The sequence below is a fragment of the Sarcophilus harrisii genome, chromosome 2 (assembly GCF_902635505.1).
Source record: "Sarcophilus harrisii chromosome 2, mSarHar1.11, whole genome shotgun sequence".
Taxonomy (NCBI): domain Eukaryota; kingdom Metazoa; phylum Chordata; class Mammalia; order Dasyuromorphia; family Dasyuridae; genus Sarcophilus; species Sarcophilus harrisii.
In genome coordinates this window covers 463,130,430-463,155,527 of record NC_045427.1, presented here as the reverse complement: position 1 = coordinate 463,155,527, position 25,098 = coordinate 463,130,430, and the positions used below count along the sequence as shown (strand labels likewise).

General features: G+C 32.4%; 1 protein-coding gene across 2 annotated transcripts in view; it reads left to right on the top strand.

The window, feature by feature from the left end:
- The window catches only part of ITFG1 (integrin alpha FG-GAP repeat containing 1), a 276,139-nt gene that overhangs the window by 101,437 nt on the left and 149,604 nt on the right, over window positions 1-25,098 (top strand). For both annotated transcript variants that reach the window (XM_031954433.1, XM_003757229.4), the window contains 2 exons: window positions 5,190-5,251; window positions 12,574-12,658. In XM_031954433.1, coding sequence (XP_031810293.1) covers window positions 5,190-5,251; window positions 12,574-12,658 — 147 coding nt within the window. The remainder of the gene's footprint in view (window positions 1-5,189; window positions 5,252-12,573; window positions 12,659-25,098) is intronic.

Sequence of the window (25,098 nt, the reverse complement as noted above, 5' to 3'; positions counted from 1 at the left end):
ATACAGAAAATGTGGGTGACCAGTACTTAAAAAAAATTGGTCAGAATGCATTTCCTATGTCATCAGGATGTTTGTTCTGAGAAAACATAAACCAAAATTTGAGTTTATAACTACTTTCTGCCATCATAGTCATAATATGTCCAAAGATAGCTATAAATTCTTGTTCTTCCAGTAGTCATTAACCTAAATTTTTATTTTACTAGCATCTTGCCATTTGTGAATTCATATGTTCCATGCATAAAAATTGTTTCTCAAAGTGCTTAAAATTCCTAAAAACTATAAATGTTGATTTTCTTCCTTTTTGATGCCAGCTCTAACCAGAGGGCTCTTCATCCGAAGGAAGTTTGTACTGCAGTTGGTGAAAATTAAAATGCAGTAGCTTAATCTTTTCAAGCTATGAATGGAGATAATTGAAGCATAAGCCATTTAATGTTTTTGTACACATTTATTTGAATGTGTCTGTAGTTTCTGGTGAAGAGACTGACTACATGTGGATAGAATAATATTTCACTGTTTTATTTAAAGCAGAGTAATCTAATGGAAAGGCCTGAATTGGGTACCCCAGAGTTCCAGGTTTACATTGTGTATTTGCCACAAACTCTGGGTTATTTTTCTATGTGTTAAGTATTATTTCTTGTGGTGAGTGACAGTGACACTATCCATTATCATTTCAGTTGATGTCCTTTAGTGTGTTTTCATTAGCTTCACAGTACAAAGAGGGTTAAAAATTGTATTGCATTGCTGACAAAAATTCTCTTCCTAAGATGATTATTTCATTCTAATCTACTATTTTTCTCAAATTTTGCAATCTGATTTTTTTTTCAATAAATATTGTCTCTCCTTATCTTGCCCAGGCTCCTAAGTCCAGTTCTAATACTGATTTTCATAGGAATTTTGATCTGAGCTTTTTGACCTGTTGCTTTGCAGCATTTCACTATATTGATGTTGAATGTGGTACAGAGACTTGATTGGCATAGTCCATAGTACCTCAGAACTCCCAAACTTATCTTTACAGGTATCTGGAGATGACAGGCAGTTACTGCCATAGCAAGCTAATGATTTATTTTTTTTATAAATTCTACATTTATTTATTTTTTGTTCTTTATTTCTTAATTCATTTGTTTGTGTTTTTCCTGTAACTTTTTCATAATTGATTAATGGACTTGAGAATTTGGTAAATTCCTATTAGAAAAACCTAAAGCCAATATTCTTCTTAGTTCAGTTCCAATTCTCTTTGAATAGTAAACCAAAGAGAATTTACTTTTCCCTAATAGCAGGGATATGTAACAATGAGACTATGGTGCTCAGTTATTCTGTACGCAGCCTCCCTCATCTCCATATGGAAATATTTCTGCTGAACATGGAAAGAGAACATGGCAAATTACATGGTCTTCAGAAATCTACCAAATTAGAGGGAACCCCAACTACATGGGTAAAACTTTTTATTAAAGCCCTTAAATGAGCAGGAAACTTTATCAGGGAAACAGGTGCCAGTCAGGTCCTGAGACTGTTCTGATTCCTTTTAGGGAAAACAAATCCCTTTTACTAGAGGCAAAGAGGAGGCATGGATCCAGTCTCTCTGGTGAGGCTCATAGATATGAGTCCTAACACATATAATTTACTATGAACTTCCCTATTCCCAGGAATCTTAGCTATTTTTAAACCAAAAGTCAGATATTAGAACAGACTATAATTAATAGAGAGACAGAGAGAGGGAAGGGAGGGAAAAGGAGGGAAGGGGAGAGGAGAGGAGAGGAAAGGAAGGGAGGGAGAGAGACAGAGAGACAGACAATGAATAGGTGCAGGTTGTATCTACCTCAGTTGCCTCAACTACAATATGGTTATAAAAATAGCATCTACCTCACAGGGTTGTAATGGAAATCTAATGAAGTGATATTTGTAAAGCATTTAGCACAGTGCCTGGAACATAAGTGTTATATAAATGTTTATTTCCTTTCGAATCTTTTCCCTTTGTTTAAAATATGTCACTTGAAAAAATTTTGATCTCCTAAATATGTCAATAACCCGAGAAGAAAAATATACAGTTTTGATTCATTTATCTTTCCTACTGACCTTCTCTCAACAGAGGATGCATTTTTAGTTATATCTCCACTAATATTAATGAGTTGCCCTAAGTCATATCTACATTCTAACTAGTCTTACTTATTATCAGTAAAACATATTTCTAATATAGTTAACCATTGAGTGTTAAAAAAAACCATTTATAATTGGGAAACAATTTATCTGCAAAGCTAAGTGGTCTGTAGTCAGTAAGACTTTGCACTCTTGATGTTGGCAAAATATTTTCTTTGGGGGTCTTAAAAGTTTTTAATTCAGGTTATTTCACTCATATTGCATAATGTATTATCCTGTTCCCCCTATCCCTTTCAAAATGAGATTTTGCTTCATGATTACAGCATAGACCTTCTTCTAACTATAATCTTTGTGATTCAGTAACAAATGGCCCAATTCTGTGTGGCATTAGATTAATCTCTAATGCACTTTCCTGTACTGGTGACTGCCTATTTTCTAATCATTCAGAAATCTTAACAGTTTTTAAACATTCCTAGCATAGTATTCACTATATTTAATAATACTTTTGTTTTATTGAAGTACTTTGGCATTAACTCTTCTCTAGGATTTCTATGTAAAATTATATTTTAAAAATCGCTATTTTTATGCATTCCAATTATATACAAGAGAATACACAGGTACATGAATATACATCCACATGTCATATACATATGTATGTATTCCTGGAGAAAGAAGTATGCACATAACCATATTCAAAAGTTTATTTTTGTTGTTTTTTTGAAGAGTGTGTGAGTGGGTGATTTGGGTTTCATTTGTTTTTTAAAATAGAGTAGTCATTGTTATGTCCACTTTCAGGAATATTATGTTTAATCAGGTAAAGAAGTCACTTTTGCTTAAGAATACAATTTTATTTCAGAAACCAAGAAGCATCTCTTAGAGTTGTTATAATACCACTAAAATCTTATTAGGAGTTTTTACCAATGGTATTTTAGAATTTATAAGCTTAAAATTATTAGTTATTTAATGGTTTAAATAATGTTTAACTTTCCTACATCTTTGAGAATATCAAGGTATTTTATAATTATTTTAATTATCTTAATTGGATATATAAAAGAAAACTAGATAAAAATTACAGTTTTCTAAATAAGCTTAATGTGATTTTTTTCAAATCCACCAGGATTACATATAAATCCTAACTTCCATTTTAAAAACATAAAGATTAATGTAGTTTTAATATTCTAATGAATCAGGCCATTATTTTAAGATTAGACATTCCCTCAATAAAAATGCCATTATGTTATCTTTGTGTTGACCTAGTAAATGAAGCTACCAAAATGGTTTTGGAATTCAGTTATCCTTGACCATAACAGAACATTGAATTTGACCATCAACTTACCTAATTTTTTATAATTATATTATAAAGTTCTATTTTTCTTGTAAAACAAATCTACTATAATTGTTATTAGCCATAAGGAAAAATTTTCATGTGATATAAAATTTTATTTAAAGGTTGAATAACAAAATCTTTTTTTTTTTTTTTTTTTTTTTTGATTTTTGGCCATATTCCACATGAAAATATGTAGCTTCAGATTTAATGCCAGTTGAGTATGTTCAAGTGAATTTTTCTTATGCAGGAGTTCCTATACCAATAACATCACCAGTCCACTCCTTATTTATTCTGTTTTGCCAGCTGAATATAAAAAGCTATATAAACTAAACTGATAACAGTATATATAGGTGGAAGAAAACCCTCAGAGGATGAAAAATATTAAAAGTAAGTTATACTAAAGGCATATGAAAGATAAACTAAAAATAATAGAATATATTTCAAGTATTTTCTAGATATTCAAATGTATGTTACATAATTTTATCATTTATGAATCACAATAACAAAAATTATTTTAAATTAACTCAGAAGTTTTCACTATTTACATATCTTCACACCACAATTGTTAATCTGAAGGTACAGATGAGGAATCTCAAAAACAAAAATCTTAAATTTAGTTTTATGGAAAGTATTTTTCAATTGTGCTTCTTTTAGTAATATGTTAACTTAGTGAAGGAGGAAGGTTAAAATTGGCATTTCCACTCAAAGGCAACGTGGTATAGTAGAAAAAATGATAGAATTAAGAAATGACTTCTGATTCTAATTAATTGTTTGATTCTGGGCTAATCGCTTATCGTCTCTAAACTTTATTTTATTTATCCCTTTTCACATACTCCCTCTCTCCTGTCTCATTGCTGCCTAGCAAAGTGGCATTACTTATCTTTAAATCTTGTTTATTTGCTATCTGTACTTTAATATTGTTCTGTTTCCAGATAATAGTAAGATTATTTTCTTTGTATTTTGAGAGTGTTTTTGCTGTAAATTTGTGAGCAGGGTGGAACTTCTACACAAATAGCCCTAGAACGAACCCTAGACTATATTGAAATCTCTCATTCTTCTCTTCCCTTCTCTTCTCTTTTTTTTCTCTTCTCTTCTCTCTTCTTTTCTCTTCTCTTCTCTTTTTTTCTCTTCTCTTTTTTTCTCTTCTCTTCTCTTCTCTTCTCTTCTCTTCTCTTCTCTTCTTTTCTCTTCTCTTCTCTTCTCTTCTCTCCTCTTCTCTTCTCTTCTCTTCTCTTCTCTTCACTCAATGAGAGCAAGCGTTATTATCATCCTTTGTAGATGAGAGAACCAATCTGCCTCATGTTATCTGGCTAGTAAGGCAGATCTTATATTCTGTTCTTTTGACTTGAAGATCAATATTATTTTCACAACACTGTGCTACCTTCTTTTTTTTTTTTGTATTATCTTAAAGGTTTTATCTGCCTTAAACTTTAATATGGCATTTTCATATTTGAATTTTTTATAAGTAATAGTTTAATAGTTTAAGTAATAGTTTTCAGTGTTACATGAAAGGAAAATTTACTGTACACTATGATGTATCTATATATAATTTTTGTCCTTTTAAATTGAATTTTGAGTCATGAAAAATAAGGATAGATTTGCTTCTGAAAAGTCTCTACCACAAGACTAAACCTGTTAAGATTTTTTTCAATTTGTTGGCTATGAATCCATTCATGTCTTTAATAACCATTAAAAATTATTTCCTCTTTTGTTGAACGTGTATATCATATTAACTATCAAAATTTGCAATTATAATTTTTTTTTCCAGATTTGTTCCTAACTACAATATCAAGTTCTGGTACCTTTCAGTTTGAAATATGGGAAAATAAGGTAAGAAATGTTTTAAAGTTAGGCATTTTAAAACTATGACTTACAGCAAAAGGATATAACTTAAGGAAATATAATCAAAGTTATCATCCTCGTATAGATTTCAGAAATAAACAGAACAGACATTAAGAGCCTGTAGTTGCATTGTTGCATTCAAACTGCTGAAGGAAATGATTCACTCAGCATCAATTCCTCTGCAGGTTTTTTAGCACAACTGCCAATTAAACCAATCAGTCTACCCTAATGTGCATGTTAACAGGGTTCCTGCAGTGTTGTCAGCTGTTCTAAGAGGTTACTGTCATTTAATTTGTCAGCATGATGGTTTATGAAGAAAAATCTTTTTAAGGGACTAATTTTTCCTCCTTGCCTCCAGGCTTATATATTTTTAGTCTGGTTTAAACATGACTAAAAGAAATTAGATTTAGATATGAGCTTACTGCCAAGTTGACTAGATTGAATTGTTTCTCTCAGTAAGATGTGTTTCTGAACTTTACCTTAAATACCCCCAATTGATATTTTTTTTGCATGTGATTTTTAGATTTTCTAAAAGAATAATTCATCAGAGGCAAATTGAAATATCTTTTGTTTTTGTTTTTGCCAAAGCAATTGGGTTAAAGTGACTTGTCCAGGATCACACATCTAGGAAGTGTTAAGTGTCTGAAATCAGATTTGAACTCAGGTCCTCCTGATTTCAAGGTTGGTGCTCTATCCACTGTGCCACCTACCTACCCCTAAACTGAAATCTTTAAGGTAGAAACAAGATGTCTTAATTTCCTAAATTTTAATTAATTTCAACTTAAGTAACCTTTTATTTGGTCTAAATCAGTTCCATGGACCCTATTGTTTTACTAATAGAGAAACTAAAAGATGGACAATAAGATTTATCAGAAATATATAAATAATGGGATGGAGAAAGGGGGGGAAATTTGGAACAAAAGGTTTTGCAAAGGTCAGTGTTGAAAAATTATTCTTGAATAGGTTTTGAAAATAAAAAACTTTAGTAAAAAAAGTCATATCACCCCCCCACACACATTTTTACAATATATACTTTTTTAAATTAAATATTTATTGATATGTTAATTTTTAAGAAATTTTACAAATAATGTCAGAGATTTTTTAGGAACTTGGCAATTATAAACATTTTTCTCATCAACTGAATACACTAATGTGAGGAGACATCCATTGGAAACCAATTTTTTTAACCCGGGATTTAATCTTTTTATCCAAATGGAAAGAGAAATTAACATGTCGAGTTGAATGATCCTCCTAGGAATTAACATGAGACATTGAAATCTTTGAATGTGAAATACAGTGATACTAGACTTCAATTTGTGTCCATTCCTTCATAAAACATGTATTAAGCACCTATTTACTATGCATGTAAAGATAGATATAGATGATGTCTAGGTGATTATGCTGAGGAAGATAAAATTCCAATTAAATAATCACTTTTTTCATGAATCTTATGGTTCACCTCTGAAATATAAATAAAAACATGTTCTTTTTATTATTTCAATGTACACAATTTTAATTTTTTTAAATATAACAATAGAATTTTAAAAAGTGATTTCATATGAATTGCATAATTTAACTTCTGGAGTAGTAAAAATGCAAGAAATAAAAATTATTACAATTTTAAAAATTCTTCAAGTACTCAGTTATCAAAGAAAATCATTTATGCTGTGAGCAAAATTATGTCCCCTTTATAATAAATTATTATAATACCTAGCTTATATATTGTCATAGAATCATAATCTATCATTCCTGACCTCCAAGATCAATATAATCATACATTTCTATTACGTTCATTTATATTTTCATATAACGAAATTGTATCCTTTTTCTCTCCATTTCATCTCTTTCCTCTTCAACTTATTTTATGATATGTTATCACTTATATGTCCTCAAATTCAAAGCCACAGCCCCTTTCTCTGCTCCAATTTCTACCCAGAACATTAATAAAATATTCCCAGTTCTGATGGTTATTTTCATTTGATTCATGTATGTAACTCCAAAGTTAATATATTCCAAACTGAATTCATTATCTTTCCCATAAAATCTTTCTCTTCTTCTGATTTCATCTTCTTTTAATAGTACATTTATCTTCTCAGACAACTAGTCTCATAAATTTGTAGTCTTCTTTCTTCCAATCTTCTTTTTTTTTTATGTGCCAAGCCCTGTTTTATTTTTTATTTTTTTTAATATTTTATTTTATTTTTTTATTTATTTAATAGGCTTTTATTTACAGGTTATATGTATGGGTAACTTTACAGCATTAACAATTCCCAAACCTCTTGTTCCAATTTTTCACCTCTTACCCCCACCCCCTCTTCCAGATGGCAGGATGACCAGTAGATGTTAAATATGTTAAAATATAAATTAGATACACAATAAGTATACATGACCAAACTGTTATTTTGCTGTACAAAAAGAACCAGACTCTGAAATATTGTACAATTAGCTTGTGAAGAAAATAAAAAATGCAGGTGGGCAAAAATATAGGGATTGGGAATTCAATGTAATGGTTTTTAGTCATCTCCCAGAGTTCTTTCTCTGGGCGTAGCTGGTTCAGTTCATTCCTGCTCCACTGGAAATGATTTGGTTGATCTCATTGCTGAGGATGGCCAGGTCCATCAGAACTGGTCATCATATAGTATTGTTGTTGAAGTATATAATGATCTCCTGATACTACTCGTTTCACTCAGCATTAGTTTGTGTAAGTCTCTCCAGGCCTTTCTGAAATCATCCTGTTGGTCATTTCTTACCGAACAATAATATTCCATAATATTCTTATACCACAATTTATTCAGCCATTCTCCAACTGATGGGCATCCACTCAGTTTCCAGTTTCTAGCCACTACAAAGAGGGCTGCCACAAACATTCGTGCACAAACAAGTCCCTTTCCCTTCTTTATGATCTCTTTGGGATATAAGCCCAGTAGTAACACTGCTGGATCAAAGGGTATGCACAGTTTGATACTTCCTTCCAGTCTTCACCCATGTATCTATTCATTTGCTAAGTCCTGTTGTCCTTCTTTCTCAGCTAAAGACCATTTTTTAATTGAGAATATTGAAACTACCTACTGTGGAATCTTTCGTCTTTTTTTAACATCTCAAAAGGCTTTGGCATCATTCTTATTTTCTTCTCCTTTTTTATCATTCTCAGTCAAAGAAATGACCGTTCTCCTTGTCAAACCAATCTCTCTATATATGTCCTTGATCCTATCCCCTCCTTTGCTCTATAATATATTGGAGTCTTAAGTAGCACCTCTCTCTGATCTTCAACTTTTCCATATTCCTTCCCTCCTATTTTCAAACATGCCTAGGCCTCCTTCATCATTTAAAAAAAAAAAAAAAAAAACCTTCACTAGTCTCCTACTACCCTCTTAAGCTATTTCTCTACATTTCTGCTACCCTTTCTCAGCCAGACTTGGGAAAAAAAAAAAAAGCTAACTTTTTCCCCTTTTCATTTACATCTGGAATCTTGGCAATCTAATTGATTTCTGAATTATCACAACTGACATCTCTTTCCAAAATTAGCAGTAGTATCTTCTCTCTCTTTCTCTCTCTCTCTCTCTCTCTCTCTCTCTCTCTTCTGCTCCCCCCCTTCCTCTCTTCCTCTCTCTCTTCCTCCCTCCCCCCTGTCTTAGAGTTCATTATTATTATTTTTTTTTTGGCTGAGGCTATTGGGGTTAAGTGACTTGCCCAGGATCACACGGCCAGGAAGTGTTAAGTATCTGAGATCAGATTTCAACTCAGGTCCTCCTGACTTCAGGGCTGGTGCTCTATCCACTGCACCACCTAGCTACCCCAGATTCATTAATTTTATGTCACTTCTATAATCTAAGCCCAATTCTTCCTCTCACTTTGACATCTCCATTAACAATTATCTATTAGATGTTTCAAATTCAGTATCTTAGAAACATCTCAAACTCTCTAGGTCCAAAATGAAATTCATTATCTTTCTCTTCAAACCCACCACCCATCTTTCAAATTTCTCTATTCGGCTTCATAGCATCACCATTTTTTTTGATGTCCCAGATTATGATCCCACAGTTATGCTTACTTCTTCCTTCTCCCTCACTTTTCATTTCCAGTCTGTTGCCAAATCTTGCCATTTTTAATCTCTGTACCCTTACTCATACCTGACACTTTTCTACTCATATAAGTACCACCTTGGTTAAAGCATTAGTTGCCACACCTTACCAGTTTTATCTGCATAATATTTCTCTCATCAGTCCTTACTCTACCCACACAGCTACCAACTTTTCTCATCTTGGTTATTGTACTAACTCTCTAATTGCAATAGGAGATGAGGACAAGGGATTGAGATAGCCTCAAGTTGCTGTTCCCTTCAGTGTGTCCTTCATACTACTGTCAAAATAATTTTCATAAAGCACAAATTTAAATTCTCCCATTCACTAAAGTCTAATGTTGTATTTAACTACAGTACTTTGTGTTTATTCTGTATTGACATGTGTTCTTTTTATCTCTTCTGTTCAAAGTAAACTCATTTTGAGTATTTGTTATGTTAATAATATACACATACATACAAATATACACACATATATATGTCCCTTTGCGTGTCATAGGAATTATATGCAAAAGACTTTTAACTCTTTTACTCTGAAATGAACTAGAAGTAAAAACCTAGCATAATCAATCCTTAAATGATGAACCAAAAATTGCCTTGATAATTTTATTTTCTAGAAGAAGTTTTGGAAAATAGTAGGAACTGAGTCTTGAAGGGAACCAAGGATTCCCAGAGGCAAAGAAAGATGAAAAAGGAGTGTATTCCAGGCATAGGGAACAAAGAGTACAAATGTAGAATACAAAGGAGATGGAATATCATTAGTAAGGAGGCCAGTTTGTGTAATAAAACCAGAAAGGTAGGATTGGGTCAGGTTATGGATAGCTTAACATTTACATTTAAATTCCAAAGAATTGGAAACCACTGGAGTTTAATCAGTGATGTTGTCAGATCTGTACTCTAAGCAAATCCCTTTGGTGGCTTTGTGGAGAATAAATTAGAGTAGAGAGAGGTTTAAAACAGGGAAAGTTCTTGTTAATAGTTTGGAAAAAGGTGATTAAGGCCTGAACCAGTATGGTGGCTATTTGAGTAGAGATGAGGATCCAGATACAAGATATGATGACTATCCACATATATTCTTTTGATGATATGACTAATTTGAATCATATATCAAACTTTCTTTAAAATTGATTTTTTGCCACTATTGTTTCTTGTTGTCTTATGAATCACTGCTGCTTGTTGGAATCTTTACAAAGTGTTAAGCCATTAGAGTTGATAGAGACAATAATTATCTAATTTAGCATGGTTCAATATGATTGATTTGATCTTAGAAGGAGATATTTTGGGCCAGAACTTGAAACAAGGTAGTAAGTACAACTGATAGAAACAATGCTTGTGTTCACACCTTTAGAAAGCTCATAAGTATCTAAGTACTCAATGGAGTTCACACGTTTGGGAGATTTCAGGTTTAGTGAGATATCCGAATTCACACCTCCCTTAGGGCCAGAGAGCACTCTGGGAGATAACCCAGAATCCCTCTCTCTCCAGAAGGAGGAGTTAACCTTTGGGAGATCATATATATACAGGAAGCTCTTAGAGATAGAAAGAGTTTTTCTTGGGAACATTGACTGGGGTCGGAGAGGAGCACTCTGGAAGGAATTTCTCTGGAACATTGACTGGGGTCGGAGAGGAGCACTCTGGGAGGAAGCCCACAAGCCCTATCTCCGAGGCAAGAGAGATTCCTTGTATCTTCTACGTTGGTGCTGGCTGGAGTCAAAAGGACAAACCTTTGGATTTGGAGACATTCGGGCCGAGCTCTTAGAACCAAGCGGAGAGATAGACCTCTGAGCTAACTGGGCTATATTGAAGGACATAATAAAAGATCTGAACTTTTATCACCTGGCTGTGTTTTGGAAAAAAGAACACCACAGATACTCATAACATTTTACCATTTTTCTCCATAAGATTTTATAATTTAAGATGATATTGCCTTTGACTTCCATATTTGTCCACCAGTTACAAGATTTGGTTTTGAGGTCTTTTGATATCTCTTCTTAATTGCAGTTGATTTTTATGCATTAATCTTCCTTAACAGATGCTGATAATGTGGGCATATATATTTGTTCTTTTATGAATTTTCCCCTTAGGGAGAATGTTTCCCAAAATTAGAAGAATCAGTTATTTACTTAAATGGATCAGGTTAGAGTTACCTTAATTACATAGCATATCTTCTCTTTTTTTTTTTTTTTTTTCCTAATTTGTTTCTGATTTTAATCCTTGCTTTTTTCAAGCCAATAGAAAATTACTCTATCAGTAATTAGTTGTTTTTTGTTTAAATTTAGTTACTCATTTTTCTAATATTATTGTTTACCATATCTACCACCGTTTGACTTTTATCAAAGCAAGCACTCATGCTATATGAATATGAGGCTATCATATGGTCTATAAGTCTGACTTTTCCCTGTTTCTTATTTCTCAACTATTTTCCAAATTATTTTTCATTTTCCTTTCCTAGGCCTACCTTTGTTTTGATATAGTTGAATTGCTGAAGGATATGCTCCTTTCACTGGAAGGTTTTTTCAGATTGTTCTTAAAATGTCTCTCTCCTTATATTGTACAAGAAGTAGAAGGCTCATGGACTGAAATAATGTTCATGGTAATTTTTTTGAAAATGCTTATCCCTGCCATTGCAAATACAAGATGACTAAATGCCCTCATGAAATGATATTTCTTGTTGCCTTTGGATATGCACATACTTGCTTCATTTGCTCCTACAAAGAGAACTCATGAGCTCTTTGTCTTCATTGACAGCTAAAATGTTTAGACTAATGCAGTTTTCTTCCTCCAATAGTATATCCACTTGTTGAGTCCCTAGATTTTGCATTGTTGAATACCCAAAATGATTTAATGATTGTAAGTATTCTTAGAACTGTATGATTGTTGACATCTTCCACTACTCTCCTGCTATTTTGCCAAGATTTTTGCAGAAGATGAGGGACCCATCCAGGTCTAAGGATGATGGGTTATCATGACTAGAGAATTCATCACCATGCAACAGCCTTCTACTGATGAACTTCTCCATACATACTAGATTGAAACTCAGAAAATGTTATTCTGTTGCTAAGACAATATGTGAAGTTTTTCTAGTATTGTACAGCTTTCCAAGATTTGTCTTCTACTGAGATGAAGTTCTAGGACTCTGAGTTACTGTCATGAGGCATCAGAGTAGCATTTTTATTTATATTTTCAGGAATGACTCACAGCATTTCTAACAAACTATATCTGTGTTTAACAGGATGGAAATTTTTCTTCTGCCAGTTACATAATTCAGAAACCCCAAAACATGAAGCTGGTTGGTCAGTCAGCATTTGCAGACTTTGGTAAGGATGATTATTTACTTAAATCCGCCTTCTTCCCCCCATCTTTAGAAATATATAATATCTTTCCCCTTTCCATTTAATAAAATCAATTCTGGTTACTTTTCCTGGGTAATGGAAAATGTCTATGATATCTCTGGAACCATTGCAGTTGGAAAATAAATGCCCATGAACTTTGTTACCTCATGGCTTTTATACAATTATGCAATAATTGTATAACCTATTTACATGAAGCTTCACATGGATTATTCCTACATAATATGTTTCTTTCATACAACTACTTTTTAAATAAAAAATACCAATGAGGATTATTTTTCTTGAAAATACATGAAATAGAGCAGCAGCATTCTGTAATAGATAGAGTATTAGACTTGGAATTAGGATGTGGTCAAATCCCACCTCAGATATTTACTAATTTGATTACCCTGGACAATATCAGTTAAACTTTTTGTGCCTTGGTTTCTTCATCTGCCTCAAATTAGGCAATTGGACTTGATATCCTCTAAAATTTCTTTTAATTAGTAAATTATGATCCTGTGATCTAGACATTCCTATCATATATCTAAAGGGAAATTCTTAAGAAGGACATATGTGTATATAGGTATATATATATGAATATTTACCTATACACACACAAATATCTATAAAAATGAATGTAAAACGTAAATTTGAAACATGTTATAAGTTTCCTTTATTTTTAGGTTTTTTTTTCTAATGTATAGTAATTTTGTGGTTTGATGAAAAATATTTACTTTTTGTTTCCATATTATTTACATTATTTTAAAAAAGCATTTCATGATATTTAAGGGTCCAAAATATCGAAGCATGACCATTTTTCTTCCCCCCAAAAAAATTTATTAGAACACTAATATTTGTACTTTTTTCACTTGCTTCATTTTCATTTTGTTTCCAGATCTAACTTACTTTCCCTTCTGCAGCATGCAGCATTCCTATAAGCTATTCCAGAAATCAAAGGAAAGCTAGCTTCCTTACTGAAGTAAAGTATTTTTTAGTTTTTATTTACAAAACATATACATAGGTAATTTTTCAGCATTGACCCTTGTCAAACCTTCTGTTCCAACTTTTCCCCTCCTTTCCCCCACCGACTCCCCTAGATGGCAGGTAGTCCAATACATGTTAAATATGTTAAAGTATATGCTAAATCCAATATATGTATACATATTTATACAATTATCTTGTTGCACAAGAAAAATCTCATCTAGAAAGAAAGAAAAAAACCTGAAAAGGAAAACAAAAATGCAAGTAAACAATAACAGAAAGCATGGAAATGCTATGTTGTGGTACTCACTCATTTCCCATAGTTCTCTCTCTGGGTGTAGCTGATTCTCTTCATTACTCATTTGGAACTGGTTTGAATCATCTCATTGTTTAAGAGAGCTACATCCATCAGAGTTGATCATAATATAATTTTATTGTTGCCATGTATAATGATCTCCTGGTTCTGCTCATTTCTGAAGTAAAGTACTTTTATAAAAAAACATGCTGAATGCTAAATAACAGTTTGGACATGTATACTTATTTTGTATTTAATTTATACTTTAATATATTTAACATGTATTGGTCATCCTGCCATCTAGGGGAAGGGGTGGGGGGAAGAAGGGGAAAAATTGGAACAAAAGGTTTGGCAATTGTCAATGCTGTAAAATTATCCATGCATATAACTTGTAAATAAAAAACTATTAAATTTAAAAAAAAAAAAATGCTGAATTAAAAATTGTGGGTTTCCTAGCAGAGATCAAATTTCTTTCTCTTTTTTTGAGCTTTAAGTTCAGTTTGATTTGCAAATTCCCAGTTTGGTTAGGAACATTCAAAAATTCTTATTATTTTAGCAATCTATTAAGGATAATGTAAAACGAATTCTCAGATTGGTCAGTATAAGTAAATAATGAACATCTAAAATCCCTACCGCTCACAATTCTTCAGTTCTGTTTTTCCAGACCAGATATTGTAATCATGGATAAATTAATGTCATTTAATAATATTACATTCTTCATTAAGTAGCCTAAGGGTGATCAGTTAAATATTAAAGAATATTTGTTGATTTTATTGAAGTCTCTAATCATTCATATACTATTTATATCAATACTGTGTGTGCTTTTTATAATGCATATAAATATCTTTCTTTAGTCATTTTTTGTTTTATAGTCCAAATGTTTTTTCTGCACAAATATAATCCTTAAGTATATTGTTGTTCTCACCACCAAGACTTTTTTTTATTCTGTTAGTTCCATAATTCTAAAATTGAAAGCTTTGGAAACTGAAATAGTTTTGGATAAAAAGTCCAGTTAAAATCTTTTCTGTTCCCTAATACTTTATGAATCAAATAAATATAAAGCTCTTCTTTTTCATTATTTAAAGTTCTTAAAAGGCAGTCTCAATCTACCTTTTTATATGTGTGTATGTATATATACATACACACACATATTTTTATGTATGGGTTCATAGATACATATGGGAATAGCTTGATGGGACTCTAGAAGTCATTTGACTCAGCTTCCACATTTTATTAATTAGGAAAGAGGTTTAGAACTGTTATATAACTGGCCAGGTTATTCAATAATAGGTGTTTAGTGATAGAGCTGAGATTTGAACCCATGTACTCTAGTTCCAAATCCATTTTGCTTTCCCTTCTGCAGCATGCTACATGCCTATTTTCTTAGCTATTCTAAAAGTCAAAAGATATCTAACCTCATGATTATAGTATTATACCTTGAATTCCCAATTATGGATTTTCTTCCAGAAATCAAAAAACTTTCTGTTTTCTGTGATTATATATATCTTCACCCCCACATATTCCATTTTATTTTTCTGATGCTTTAATGTCTACAGTGACAACACATAGTTCTGCATCTAATAGTTTGCCTCTGAGTGAGAACCCACCATCATATTATGATATTTTTACTTAAGGGACCTGAATTCCTAATGTTCAGGGAGCATTATCTTACAGAGATATGGAATCTATACATGCTGTTTCTGGAAGTAATTCACTTGCTTCACATATTTCATCTGAATTGCCTCCCAGAGATGATGAAAAAGAATGTAGTGTGGACATGAACTATCCTACCTGTTCTACTTCTTTTCCTTCATCTTCTCAGCCTTATCCACCCTGGATTGTGAATTAAGAGTTTGCTTTCCTATGGCCTTATTTGTGTCTGACCACATATTTATTTAATTTGTTTTTGTAATAGAAATAAATAAAAAGCTTCACATAAATTTCATTTCAGCCAAACTGACATTCATACTCATACAAGATGCTTAATTTTTCATATTTCTGTTTTTGCATCAATGTTTCTTCTCTCCTGGAATTCACCCTTTCTTCCCCTTTACTTCTTAGAATTTCTAATTTCCTTCAAAGTATTGTTCCAATTTCAGTTTCTTTATGAAGTCTATCCTGATATTCCCATCTACTAGCATATTATATATATATATATTTGTACACATTACCTTCCACAGCTAGATGTAAACTCTTTTTGTATCACATGTCTTTGTATTCCCAGTGCTTACAATAGTGCCTGAAATATGCTTGATAGGTGCTTAAAATTTTTGAATAGGAGATTTTGAATGCCTGCCCAGCATAGAATGCCAGACTTTTAGTTCTAAAATAAATCCTATAAATCATATAGTATGAGTTCTGCATTTTACAGGTCTAGTAAGAGGTTTGCTTAAGGTATCACATCAATTTAATAATAGGGACAAAACTTGAATAGTAATGAATCACATTATTATAACATTTTTTGCAAAGTACTTTCTTCACAAAAAATAGTTGGGAAATAGTATATGAATATTATCTCTATTCTATGGACAAGGAAAATGAGAATTAGAGCAGTCAAGTATCTTCCCAAGTTACCCATCTTAAATGCAGGTTTTTTACTCATACCAACTTTTTCCTTTCTTTACACTATAGAGTTTGACTCAGGAGTCCAGGGAACACTCAGAATAGCAGCTGATGGTCTGAAACATATAATGCCCCTTAGAAGACATATGAATCACTGTAGACATTCTTTCACCTTAGAATGTAGTTATTACTACAGAAATATAATGAAAAACAATAGTAGGAAATAGTCATACTCAATTTATATTATATTCAAATCTCAAATAACTGGTCTCAAAATTTATTTATTTTTATTCACAAACTGGCTTCCTTGCTGTTCTCTTAGGGGTTTTTTTCCCTTTAAAAAAAAAAAAAGCAAATCTGGATTTTCTGGAATTTTCTCTATAAATCCTGTGATATGTTAATATCAGAGAAGACTCGGTTAGTCCCCTCAATTTTCTTCATTTATAATATAATGACTAATGCCCTGCAAAATACTCAAAAGATTTCTTGACTAATCACTACTATCTAGCACAGGAAAAAAAAAATGTTTTCTCTTTAACCTTCAAAAAAGCAAAGGATACCTATTCCCAGAAAATCCCAGTAAAAGTAAAATTTTACAGTATTTCCTTTGTAAATAATCTTGTTTGTTATTTACACTACAGCACAACAAAATATGTTACAATAATTGGTGTCCTTAATGTATATATCTTTTCCTTAGCAAGAATTTGTGAAGGAATATTATTTCCTTTTCAGGTAGGGAAAGGGAAAAAAAAATAGATTAATAATAGCCTTGGGGCATAAAATGTCCTTGGCAGAATTTGAAATGTAAAGTCTCCTGACTCATTAACCTACATTTGATAAAGAATCAGAAGACTGGACCAATTCTATTTTTATCTACCTATCACCCTCAATATTCCCATCTTAATAAGTGCATTATACTTGGAGCTGGAGAAAAAAATACACAGTGAAATAGTCTATATATATATATATATATATATCTTTTTTTTTTTTTTTTTTGGAGACCAACATGTACACATAGAAGTAAATAAAAAGCATATATCAAGTAATATCGGGATTGGGGAGGATGCAAAACTACCCATAGGACAGAGGTGAGGGAGTGATCAAGAGAGGTTCACATGTTAAAGGGAGCATTTAATCTGAACTTTGAAGTAAACTAAAGAAATCTAAAATGTTTATAGGTAAGAATGGACTGCTTATTATATACTGAGAATAGCAAGAAAACCAGTTTGTCTAGATCATAGAATATATGAAGGAGAAAATGTGTAATAAGCCTGGAAAGGGATTCTGGATCCAAATTGTGAGGGACTTTGAATGCTATATAGAGAAGTTCTGTTTGATGGTGGAATCAATGGGAAGTCAATAGAGTCTGCTTGAGTAAACCTTCTTGATTAGACCTGTGTTTTAGTGTTAGAATTCTTACAAGGTGCTAAGTCACTGGAATTGATAGAGACAATAAATATCTAATTTAGCATGGTACTTAACAGTTCTCTAGTTCAGAGTTTACACCTTTTTCACCTTTAAGAGAGCATATATCAACTAGGAGTCTCAACCAGGATACATTTCGGGAGATTCACAAGTCAGGATTCAGTGGAGAAGATTCACAAGTCAGAAACCCACAATCCCACTCTCAGAGGCGGAGTCATACTCATTCCAAATTACACTTTTTGCTGGCTGGGGTACCTTGGGAGATTCAGACCCAGGATTCAGTTGAGGAGATTCACAAGTCTAAGAGACAAAAACCCACAAGCCCACTCTCGGAAGAGGAGTCAGATTCATTCCAACTTCCACCTTTGTGCTGGATGGAAATTCGGAGGGAGCTAGAGGCTGAAGCTGGAAGAGACAAAGGACTAGTGGCAAGAGCTCTTGGAACCAAGGACAGAGATAGGCCTCTCAGAAAGCTAACTGGGCCCAGGAAAAGAGACAAGACTTTGACGGAAATAATAAAGGATTGGGACTTTAACTCCTGGCTGCACTTGTTATTACTCTGAACTAAAACAAAGGGTACTCCCAGAAGCCTGAACACAAAGAACATTATAATTTAGAGAAGAATATTACATTTTAGTATTATCATTTTGGCAACTATGTGCATCATGGATTACAGAAGGAATTGGAGACAGGGATTTTGACATATGTAATCATAACAACTCATTGTTGGAATGGGTCTCAGAAATCATCTAGTCTAACCCTATATCTGAGAAGGAATTGCTCTATATAGTATCTCTTCTAAGTGGTCATCTAGCATCTATTGTATTAACTAACATTTATAAAACACTTTAAGATTAGCAGAGATTAACATGTCGTGTCATTTAGTCCTCAAAACAATCCTATGAGCTAGGTGCTATTTGTATCCCCACTTTTACAGATGAGGAAACTGAGACAGACCAAAGCTAACTGACATCCTCAGAGTTACACTGCTAGTAATGGTCTAAGTTGAAATTTGAAGCAAATCTTCCTGACTCCAACTCTAGCACTCAATTGACTGCAGCATCAAGCTGCCTCTAAGGATATCTTAAAACTTTTAGTAACAGGAAACTTGCCTCTCCTTGAGGCACTTCACCTTTTGGACAGAGTTTTTCTTTATTTCCAAGTACATTTCTTGTATAGCATAATTTTAAAGTTCTCTCAATAATTAATCCTCATTACCTTCTTTTAGACAAATTCCAGTTTGTCATGATGCTTATTAAAATGCAGGGCCTGGAATTGAACACATCACTTCTTGTATAGCTCAACCAATAGATGAGTCAGTGATAATGCAGCCTCCGGTTTGCCCTAAAACTAGCTTTTAGGGCAGCTTTCACTACCTTGGTAACTAATTGCCTCATATTAAGTTTGAAGTTCACTAAAACTCCAAGTCCTGTTATAACACATTTTTAACAGTGTCTTTCCCAACCTGTATTTATGTTGTTAATTTTTTGTAACACAGGTTTTAGACTTCAGTTATCACTATTACATTTCATTTTATTAGTTTCATTCCCTTTTACTATCCTACTGTGATTTTTTTTTTTTTTGATCCCAGTTGTGTGATCAAAATTATTAACTTTTTCCCACAGATCAACAGATTTGATTATTGTGCCATTTATATTCTCAGCCAAGTCATTAAAAAAATGTTGAAAAGCATAGGGCCAAGGAGAATCCTATGTATCCACTAAAGATTTTCTTTGAAGTTGATATTGATCCATTAATTATTAATTAATTCTTCATCCATCCATTACTGAATACACCTAGCTATCCCATCATCCAACTTATATATCTCCACCTTGTCCACAAGAATAATGTGAAGGACTAAAAATAACTGACAAAATTTAATACAAGTTTCCTTTGGAATCCCAAGGTCATTCCTTATCAAAGAAGAAAATGAAGTTGCTTTCACCTGATTTCTTGATAAATTTTGACATTTACTGATTATGGTTTTCCTTTCTAACCCACAAATCCTTAATAATGTATACTCTTGCCTGGAATATCCAAGTTGGATATCCAACAATTCAAAACACAATAGTTGAAGCAAAGAAGTGATGTGGTAGTGATATATTTTCACATTTTAAAAAGAACTGCAAAAACCCAAATATCTAAATGCAATCGCAAAGTTTCCTGCTCACTAGTGATCAGAATAAATAGGTAACCATATTATGAATCTAATCTAGAGAACAGTCACATATTATGCCTGTGTTGAATTATTTCTCCATCTCCTTTTTTTTTTTTTCTGCCCATCATTTTTTTTTTTTTTTATTGTAGCTTTTTATTTACAAGTTATATGCATGGGTAATTTTACAGCATTGACAATTGCCAAACCTTTTGTTCCAATTTTTCCCCTCCTTCCCCCTACCCCCTCCCCCAGATGGCAGGATGACCAGTAGATGTTAAATATAATAAAATAGAAATTAGATACACAATAAGTATACATGACCAAACCGTTACTTTGTTGTACAAAAAGAATCAGACTCTGAAATATTGTACAATTAGCCTGTGAAGAAAATCAAAAATGCAGGTGGGCAAAAATATAGCAATTGGGAATTCTATGTAATGGTTTTCAGTCATCTTCCAGAATTCTTTCGCTGGGCGTAGCTGGTTCAGTTCATTACTGCTCCATTGGAATTAATTTGGTTCATCTCATTGCTGAGGATGGCCAGGTCCATCAGAATTGGTCATCATATAGTATTGTTGTTGAAGTATATAATGATCTGGCCCTGCTCGTTTCACTCAGCATCAGTTCGTGTAAGTCTCTCCAGGCCTTTCTGAAATCATCCTGTTGGTCATTTCTTACTGAACAATAATATTCCATAATATTCATATACCACAATTTATTCAGCCATTCTCCAATTGATGGGCATCCACTCACTTTCCAGTTTCTGGCCACTACAAACAGGGCTGCCACAAACATTTTGGCACATACAGGTCCCTTTCCCTTCTTTAGTATCTCTTTGGGGTATAAGCCCAGTAGAAACACTGCTGGATCAAAGGGTATGCACAGTTTGATAACTTTTTGAGCATAGTTCCAAATTGCTCTCCAGAATGGCTGGATGTGTTCACAATTCCACCAACAATGTATCAGTGTCCTTGTTTTCTCGCATCCCCTCCAACATTCCACGTTATCTTTCCCTGTCATTCTAGCCAGTCTGACAGGTGTGTAGTGGTATCTCAGAATTGTCTTAATTTGCATTTCTCTGATCAATAGTGATTTGGAACACTCTTTCATATGAGTGGTAATAGTTTCAATTTCATCATCTGAAAATTGTCTGTTCATATCCTTTGACCATTTATCAATTGGAGAATGGCTTGATTTCTTATAAATTAGAGTCATGAGGCCTTTATCAGAACCTTTGACTGTAAAAATGTTTTCTCAGTTTATTGCTTCCCTTCTAATCTTGTCTGCATTAGTTTTGTTTGTACAAAAACTTTTCAATTTGATATAATCAAATTTTTCTATTTTGTGATCAATAATGATCTCTGGTTTTTCTTTGGTCATCAATTCCTTCCTCTTCCACAGGTCTGAGAGGTAAACTATCCTGTGTTCCTCTAATTTATTTATAATTTTATTCTTTATGCCTAGGTCATGAACCCATTTTGACCTTTTCTTGGTGTACGGTGTGAAGTGTGGGTCAATTAATGTCTAATTTCTGCCATACTAATTTCCAATTTTCCCAGCAATTTTTGTCAAACAGTTAGTTCTTATCCCAAAAGCTAAGGTCTTTGGGTTTGTCAAACACTAGATTATTAAAGTTATTGGCTGTTTTGTTCGTTGAACCTAATCTATTCCATTGATCAACTAGTCTGTTTCTTAGCCAATACCAAATGGTTTTAGTAACTGCTGCTTTATAATATAATTTTAGATCTGGTACAGCTAGGCCACTTTCATTTGATTTTTTTTCATTAATTCCCTTGAAATTCTTGACCTTTTGTTTTTTCATATGAACTTTGTTGTTATTTTTTTCTAGGTCATTAAAATAGTTTTTTTGGGAGTCTGATTGGTATAGCGCTAAATAAATAGATTAGTTTAGGTAGTATTGTCATCTTTATTATATTTGCTCGCCCAATCCAAAAGTATTTAATATTTTTCCAATTAGTTAGATCTGACTTTATTTGTGTGGAAAGAGTTTTGTAGTTTTGCTCATATAGTTTCTGATTTTCCCTTGGCAGATAGATTCCTAAATATTTTATACTCTCAGTAGTTACTTTAAATGGAATTTCTCTTTGTAACTCTAACTGTTGGATTTTGTTATTGATATGTAAAAATGCTGATGACTTATAATACATTTATTTGTGAACTGATCCAACCATTCTGGAGAGCAATTTGGAATTATGCTCAAAGAGCTATCAAAGCAAAAGAGTATACCCTTTGATCTAGCAATGCAATTAACTAGATCTGTACTCCAAAGAGATTAGTTAAAAAGGAAAAGAATCCACATGTGCAAAAATCTTTGTAGCAGCCTTTTTTGTAATGACAAAGAACTGGAAACTAAGTGGATACCCTTCAATTGGGGAATGGCTGAATAAGTTACTGTATATGAATGCTATGGAATATTATTGTTCTATAAGAAATGTTGAGGAGGAGGAGGATTTCAGAGAGACCTGGAGAGACTTACATGAACTGATGCTAAGTGAAATGAGCAGAACCAGGAGATCATTGTACACAGCAACAAGACTATACAGTGATCAATTCTGATGGATATGGCTCTTTCCAGCAATGAGATGATTGAGGCCAGTTCCAGTGATCTTGTGATGGAGAGAGCCATCTATACCCAGAGAGAGGACTGCAGAGATTGAGTGTTGATCACAGTATAGTATTTTCACTTTTTTATTGTTGTTTGCTTTCATTTTGTTTTCTTTTTCCTTTTTTCCCCCTCTTCTTCCTTTTTCTTGCACAGCATAATTGTGAAAATATTTATAGAAGAATTGCACAAGTTTAATATGGATTACTTGCCATGTTGGCGGAAGGGTAGGAAAAAATTTGAAACACAAGGTTTTACAAGCGTGAATGTTGAAAATTATCTATGCATATTTTTTGAAAATAAAAAGCTTTAATAAAAAAATTAGTAAGCAATATTTGAAAGAAGAAAGTATAAAAAAAAGGCAAAATATCACATGATGAAATATCATATGATTCTTTGTAAAATGTAGATGCCAATTCCAATTTAAGTATAGCAAGGGTTAGTTTCTTAGTGTGAAATAACATTCATACCAGTTATACTTTCCTTTGCTATACAATTAGTTATACTCAATTACATCCTAGCAAATAAGAGTTTTTTCTTGATTAGTACTTGATTTGGAAATAAAAATAAATCAGTTGGGTCATGTAAAAATTTAAGTTTGATTGCTAATTGGTAATTGAATGTTCATTTTCTCCCTTATAAAAAATTTTTTAAAAATCAAACATTTTCAAAGAGAGATGATTATTGTAATATAGGAAAAAACATTTAGCGGAGAAAACTCTAGGTTTTAGATTTTCTAAGCTTGATTTTATTGTTAAGTAAATTAGTGTTTCATTTGATCCCTAATGCTTAAATTAATGGCATAGGTGTTTAGTTTCTCACATTTAAAAATTTTCTTGACTCCTATTTAGCTGTCTTATTGTCATTCTGATCTAAATGATTATCCTTAGCTTAAAGCAAAACAATAAGCTCTATTCCAGCATTATCATAAAGACAGGAATAAAGGTTTAAGTTATCTAATATTAGTATTTTTTAAAATATACTTCTTTCTTTTTCTTCATTTAATTTTTATATCCCTTGAAAGTAGTAGCAAGATCATTTCTACTTAATAATAAAAAAAAAAGACTTAAGATTTAAGCTCAGTAGCATCTCAACCATCAGTATTTCTTGCTCTTTCATTTCTCCTATATAATAAGGTAAAAATTAAGTGTATCTTAAAGAGTGATGAGCCAAGAAGGCATTTGTTATTTACATATTTGAATAAGTAGTCTAGCAAAAATTCCTACTACTTTACTTATTAGCATCAAAAAAACTATATTTCTCACTTAAAGCAAAGAAATATGTATGTATACAATATATGTAGATACACACATATATATAGGAGTTATATATTGATTTGTTTTGATCCTATATCCAACATTTTAAAAAAATTCTAAAGAGCTTTAACCGTAATTCTAAATGGAAATTCTTAAAATAATATCACTCACATTATATAAAGAATAATTTGGAAATGCTATTACTAGTCTAGTCATTTAATAGTCATTGAAATAGAAATTGTCTCATATAACCAGAATGTACTGTTCCTGATTTCTATAGTAGCCATCTAACGTACTTGGCAAAAATGAGCTTATCTTTGTTCTTATCTTTCCATTCCCCTTATTCCTTTATTCCATCTTCATTAAATGAAGGGACAAGATGTGCTAGTGGGGATAATTTTTATGATTTAGCTTCTATATAATAATATTTGCCTTTTATAATGCTATTTTGGATCAAATTAGCCAATGACAAAGCCATTGTGAAAACATCTAACCTCTGTTATAGCATTCAATAAAGATTTTCTACTTTCTCTCTTTCCCAAAAAAAAGGCTATTACAAGATTTAAGTAAAGCTAAAATATCTAGTGTGACTAGTTTGCTAGATAAGATACCTGAAGTGATGAGCTGTTCACTAAGTATCCATTACTTTTTTGGGGGCTTAAGGGGCCAGCAATATTTTTAAGTAAGTGCTTTTCATTAGGATTTCCTCTTCTATCTCTGTTGCTATGGTGATTGCAATGCAGTGGTTGCCATAGGAAAAATGATTAATCCTAAAGTTGTTATTTTGTGTTTTAGCAAAGATTTGCTTAAGATACCAGTGTGCTGTCTTAATGAGTCATGTATACCAGATGTGAGTCTATTAAATATTTTGAATGCCTTTTTGATTAGAAATGGCATTTTGTGTTTAAAATTTGTAAAACTGCAACTTCAAGATCTTGATAATATACATATCCTACATTTAAAGTAGACCATACTATGCTAATATGTTTTAGAATTCATAAATATGAACAAAGCTAAAACACCGAATTATTTGAAGTATATTAGGGTTTGGGTTTTGTTTTTTTGTTTGTTTTTTGAAAAATTTTTCTTGAAATTCTAATTTATAGTTATTTTTTCAATTTTTTT